At 41.9% G+C, this 6,000-nt stretch overlaps 2 protein-coding genes across 2 annotated transcripts; one reads left to right on the top strand and one right to left on the bottom strand.

Annotated features, from left to right (window-relative positions):
- Window positions 1-86: 86 nt before the first annotated feature.
- Window positions 87-847, bottom strand: marveld1 (MARVEL domain containing 1). The gene is made up of 2 exons (XM_054600544.1): window positions 752-847; window positions 87-664 (listed from the first exon to the last, which is right to left on the bottom strand). Exon 2 carries the CDS (start codon window positions 588-590, stop codon window positions 93-95), a length of 498 nt encoding a protein of 165 aa, XP_054456519.1. The 5' UTR covers window positions 591-664; window positions 752-847; the 3' UTR covers window positions 87-92.
- A 1,149-nt stretch (window positions 848-1,996) lies between these two features.
- Window positions 1,997-5,626, top strand: LOC129092555 (arginine vasopressin-induced protein 1-like). Its single transcript, XM_054600541.1, has 3 exons — window positions 1,997-2,122; window positions 3,486-3,861; window positions 3,979-5,626. The coding sequence occupies exons 2-3, from the start codon at window positions 3,512-3,514 to the stop codon at window positions 4,226-4,228; spliced, it is 600 nt and encodes a 199-aa protein (XP_054456516.1). The 5' UTR covers window positions 1,997-2,122; window positions 3,486-3,511; the 3' UTR covers window positions 4,229-5,626.
- Window positions 5,627-6,000: the final 374 nt, after the last annotated feature.

A 6,000-nucleotide genomic window follows, 5' to 3' on the forward strand; every position in this document is an offset into this window, starting at 1 on the left:
TACCCCTTATTCCTGTAGGGTGGTAACCCTACAGGAATAAGGGGTACTACAGGGGTAACCCCCCACCCCCCACCCACCCCCTTCAGTCCCCATCAGATGACCGTCTGCTCCCCCTTACATTTCCTGCAAGCTCCATAAACAACCGACAGGAGGTAAGCCAGGCAGCACATGCAGGCGAACACGGCTGCTGTCAGGTAGACCTTGTACAGGCAGAGGTGCTTGTACTGCTCCAGGTTGCAGTACGAGTTGCGATCCGTCTTGTAGATCATGACGCCGATGGCCGGCAGGTAGAGCACGGCGGCGGCCACGTCGTGCGCCAGGTTGGTGGACAACCAGCGCTCCCCTCCCAGCAGCGGGACCAGGTCCTGCTTGTCCAGGACGGTGATGAAGAAGAGAGCGAGGGTGAGGAGCCAGAAGAGCACCGCGACGAACAGGACGAAGTGGATGGAGCCTTCGTATTTGTTCGCGGCGATTGTGACCCACAGTCCGGCTCCGAACACGATCTGCAGGATCCGGATGATTCCCCAAAAACTCTGGAGGAACTTCAGGATAGTTTTCCTCACCTGCGGCTCGGAAGGTTGGGGTGGCATCTCTCTCCTCCTCCGGTCACTCTCGGTCCCGTTTTCGCGAACAGGGCGGGTGCTTTTATGCCAGCTGCAAACAGCTGGAGGAAAGAATGGTCAAAAGTTAAAAAAAAATAAAAAATAAAAAATAAAAAAAACGAGGTGTAAGGCCGAGTTTTAGGTCTGACAGTGAAGTTTCGGTATATAAAAGGAACTCTCTGTTCTTTCCACAGCCCCGGGGTTTTGAAATGAAAAACCGTCTTGTATGTTTCGTCTTTTCCGTTTCCTCTGTCGAATGTGTCGTCTGTGTTTGGGGGGCTGGGTGATGGGGAGGGGGCGGCCTGTAATCCAAAGCCTGCTCCTCCTCTGCTCCTCTGCTCCTCTGCTGGATTCATCCATGTCCGCTCATCTGCTCCTGTATGTCCCCAAGGTGGAGTGGTCGTCGTCCCCCGGGGAGTGTGACCTTTGTCCCAGAGGCTTAATGGAATTGAAGTATGAAATGCGTAAATGCAATACAATACACTGTGCAATTATAGCTATAATAGTTTTTCTGTCTGTATATATAACATTTCAGTTATTGTGGATTCTTTACTGTTTTTATTGCTTATTTATAATACTTTTATTTTATTTTATCTTGTTTTTCTTTTACTATGTCTCTTGTTTGCATTATAACCTATGCTGCTGTAATCCTGTACATTTCTAATAAAGGATTATCTTATTTTATTTTATCTTAAATGATAATTCTTAGGCTTCCATGCTTTAAGATATAAGACAATATGTTTTTCTGTCTGTATATAGAATATTTCAGTTATTGTGGATTCTTTACTGTTTTTATTGCTTATTTATAATACTTTTATTTTATTTTATCTTGTTTTTCTTTTACTATGTCTCTTGTTTGCACTATAACCTATGCTGCTGTAATCCTGTACATTTCTAATAAAGGATTATCTTATTTTTTTTTTTTTTTTATCTTAAATGATAATTCTTAGGCTTCCATGCTTTAAGATATAAGACAATATGTTTGTGTCTTTAACTGAAACAATAAAATTCTTAACTTCAAAAATAATATTTTTCTTATTACACTTGACAAACATAACAAAGAAGCAGTGTTATTTGTTTTGTTTTTTACAGAGCCCATTCGTCATGTGTCTGCGTGTCTGCGCAGGATGCTCACATGTTACTTCCCTCTTCCATAATTGACATGAGCCAGGCTCATTGACGTCAATGGATTTTAGCAAACACACCCTACGTGGCCAGGAGGGCGGAGCCCAACGCCCCGCCCCTTCCTCTACCCCAACCTGTGATTGGTCTAAAAAGAGCTGTTTCCTAACCCAGGTGGGCGGGACCAGAGGATCTCTCCATCCTAATTGGTCATTTTCACGACATTGATTTGTGATTGACCGTCGGCTCAAGGACAGAAAATTGGCTTCAGGTGAAACTGACTGACCTGCTACATTTCAGTATTGTGGAAGATTTCATAAGAGAAAAAAACCCACATCGGTGCACAGTGAGATGCTGTGTAGGAACAAAGCGCACTGAATACATCAGTTAATACTCGGGTAAGCAGAATTTTTTTTAATTTTTTTCTCATGACTCTCACGGGATTCCTGTTTGCTGCCTTTGTACTGGGTAACAGCACAATGCAGCCCAGCACAGACTGTCCTGTACGGTGATCGAGCCACTGCGTCGTATTGTCCTTTCTAAACGGACCACGAATAAGTCTAATTCAAAGACGAGTTCATACTTTGTTTTTACAGAGACTTACTAGTTTAGCAAGGGATCCGGTTTCTGTTTTTGTTATGCAAATAGAAGACTATCAAGACAGCGGAGGGAGGGGAATACTGGAGAGGCCTCTGGTGTTAACCTAAAGGCTTCCTTTTAACAAAATAGGTCTGTGAATGTTTAACTTTTTGTGTTTTTAGAGCTGCATCCAACAAAGATGATAATATATGGACAGACTCACAGGCCTGACCTCAACTAACTGCCTAAGTGTTTAGTATTGGAGTTATAATATTTATTTGACATATCAAAAATATATGTACACAAACTGTGCCAAATACATAACCATTGGAAATGTTGAGGATAACACAAGAAAGTTATAAGATCTCTTATTTCCATTGTGGTCCTCTTTCCAGAAAGACAAAGTTAGCAATACAGGTCACAAATGTTTAAGGAACATTGTGCCATCATATCTAATATCTAACATATCTAATATGTAACTAAGGTCAAATTAAACAATAACCTTTAGGTGGCTCAGTAAATGACTGTTTTTTGCTCATAAGTTGTTTGTTATGTAGCATATTATTTCCCTCTCTACTCTTAGAAAGATCTACTCTAAAGAAATGTGAAATATACAGGACCGATAGTAAATATGTAATGAGTAAAGTAAGACATTTTAAACCTGCAGAATGAAGCTTAATTTAAAGAGAATGTGAATCTTCATTCCTGACTTAGTTAATAGTAAGTTTGACGAAATTATCTCAACTCCTGGTCTTCTTCAGAGGAGTAAATCTGCGTTAACTCCATAATCTGCTGTAGAAAGCTCTGGAGGAAGCTAGTAGGTGGACATTTTACTTGAGATTTCTTTGTCAAACTGAAAGAAAGTAGTTTTAGTGACCAGACCACTGACTTACATGCGGCCATGATCTTGGTCGCTCAGCTAATACCTTATCTGTTGGTGTCCCAGGGTAAAGAAAGATAAAGTTGCCATCTGCAGTCTAATGGGCTTTAAAGCGCAGCTTGTCACTCGCTTCTTAAAGTAGGATTAAAGCGGGCAGAAGACTTGTGGCTCAGTTGCAGCAGCTGTCTATCGGTGTTGTGACGCAATCTATCCTCATGTACTTAAATATGTCATGTTCTGTTGTTTATTTTGAAGCGTCTTTCACTTTGCAAACACATCTTAATGAGTGGAAACTCTGTCAGACTTCTCCACAGAGTAGAGCCAGCGTATGCCACCGCTACCCGTGTTTCTCCGGATGGATACAGGACCCGCCTCCCCTCCTTCCTTCAGGGTGGCGGGCCCCTCCTCGCTGTGGCGGCTGGCTGATAGGAGGAGTAGGAAGGCCGGCTCTGCAAACATTTTCAGCGACGTGAATCTGTGGCAGCTACAGAGACTGTTCAAGGCAGGGGGAGATCAAGATGCGGAGCAGAGGGCCCAGGTGGTTTGGGGCCACAGAGATGAGGCTGATCTGGCTCAGGCATTGATAGGACTGAAGGCCAGAAGTCACAGGAGAGGACTAAGGGCCAACGGGAGAGAGGTGCTGGGCTCACACTGGCTACGAGCCTTCAATCACCTCAGGTAGCAAAACTGCTGGTGTGATTTGATTTAATTCACATTCAGATCTTTCATAATGGTGACTTTTTTAAAAATGATGTTGCATTCATATTGTTTTTCAACAACATTTCTATTGTTCAGGATCGGAGAGAGCTCGCAGAGCAGCCAGGGGAAGGATCCCGGGGAGGGGAGTGATTCTGAAGCAGAAGGAGCACACAGCAGTCCAGAGCCACACCAACACACCTCCATAGCGACAACAGGCGCCACAGTGGCACTAACTGAGAGCCAGGGCCCTGAGGGGACCTCGGAGAGACCAGCTAGAACCAGCTCAGGACTGAGGAGAGGAGGAGAGAACAACTCAGAGAGATACCTCCACAGAATACTCCACTGACCTCTGAGATGCAAAACTAACTTAAAGGCAGTTCGTGTGAGAGTGGACCAGTTCTTCAGTCTGCACAGCCTGCTCACCTGTCCTGAATACTGTTCTGACGTGTTCACATACTGGAGCTAGGTACAATTCACTTCTGGGGAAAAGCAACAGTTACAATTGTAATATTACAGGTTCAATAGTTTCTTATGATGCTGTAATGTCTGTCCGTTTAATGCCACTGATCTGATGGCTGTATATACGGACACTGCACTGTTACTCGTCGCAGACACATCTCTACCTGAATAATGGAGGCAGCACAAAACTGTCAATGACTCCTGTTATCTCACAACTTTATGTAGTCGTTACCTCTCATCAACTGCCTTATGTGTTTTCTTAAATTCCGCCCACCACTCACACTTATCATGCATACTGATAATGATGGACGGTGATATGACTTTCAAAGGTGTAGTGTGTAGAATTTGGTGGTATCTAGCGGAGAGGTGTCAGATTGCAACCAACTGAAACTTCTACGGTGTGCTAAGAGAATAGGAGAACCACGGTGGTCGATGTGAAAATGTGAATGGCCCTATATAGAGCCAGTGGTTGGTTTGTCTCTTCTGTGCTCCTCCCGTACAAACATGGCGTACTCTGTGAAGACGACCCACACCTTATTGAGATAAAAAACGGCTCATTTTAAGGTAACAAAAACAGAGAGATTCTTATTTTTTCAGGTTATTATACACTAAAGAAAACATACTTATTATTATTATTATTATTATTATTATTATTATTATTATTATTATTATTATTATTATTATATTCCATTTGTGCTTCCACTAAATGTTACACACCGATGCTTTAAGTAGTACTGTTGTTCAGTGGTGTATATAAAGGTGAATAAGTTTAATGAGGCAAAAAGTCACTTTTAAAAATGTCCCCATCTTCATTTGACCTAATGCTGAAAGAACTAATATTCCAATATGTATGCCTGCACTGTGGATGAACTTATAAACCGTTCTACCTGCTACTGTAAGTCCCTGGTTATGTCAGTGCGTACGTTACGCAACAGTAAAAAACGTTAGGATTACAATGGGAGCAATGTGAGGTGACATACAATGTAGAAATACATGTCCATCTACTGCACATTCAGAGATGTTGACTCAAACTTATGATTCCACATGTAAAGGTAACCTCTGCCAGTCACTGGTTTGTAGTTATTGAAAGTGTCAAGTGATCAAAAGAGACCAAAAATAATGAATTGACTCTTGCTGTCTTGGTAAACTTGAAGTAATGACTTCATGTTGAAATGTTCATGGTCACAGTGTGAATATAAGAAGACTGTATGTCATCAAACTTATCAGACTGCTGGAAGATTTTTGTTAATGCTGTTTGTGTCATTTTTAAATATGTGGTAATAAAAAAGTGTGTCTTTGGATTGTTTGTCTTGTCGTTTATAAAGTTACAACACATTAAACATTTCAAATCAGTAAAACATTTGCACAAAGTAATGAAAATGCCTTAGCATATTTTTACTCAAAAGGCTTTAAATGCATGTGCAGTTATTTCTTATAAACATCTATTTCTATCGTATAAGCAGAGCATTCATCAGTCTGTTGTTTTTTGTTGCTCATTTTCACTGATTTCCTGCATCTTATCATTCATTTTACGTACATTCACAGCCAGGACCTGCAGCTTTCACCACAGTCTGCCACATTTAACCACTGAGCAGCTCCACTGGACCAGTTGGCTGTTAAGTGCCTTGCTCAAGAGGCACCTCATTTTTTGTTTTTGAT

Source organism: Anoplopoma fimbria, chromosome 6 (assembly GCF_027596085.1).
Source record: "Anoplopoma fimbria isolate UVic2021 breed Golden Eagle Sablefish chromosome 6, Afim_UVic_2022, whole genome shotgun sequence".
NCBI lineage: Eukaryota > Metazoa > Chordata > Actinopteri > Perciformes > Anoplopomatidae > Anoplopoma > Anoplopoma fimbria.

What these genes read in the sequence shown, in the direction of transcription:
- marveld1 (XM_054600544.1), bottom strand. Translation starts at nt 590, where the DNA reads ATGCCACCCCAACCTTCCGAGCCGCAGGTGAGGAAAACTATCCTGAAG.
- LOC129092555 (XM_054600541.1), top strand. Translation starts at nt 3,512, where the DNA reads ATGCCACCGCTACCCGTGTTTCTCCGGATGGATACAGGACCCGCCTCC. An exon ending in CGAGCCTTCAATCACCTCAG is followed by an intron (nt 3,862 to 3,978) that starts GTAGCAAAACTG and finishes TCTATTGTTCAG; the next exon opens with GATCGGAGAGAGCTCGCAGA.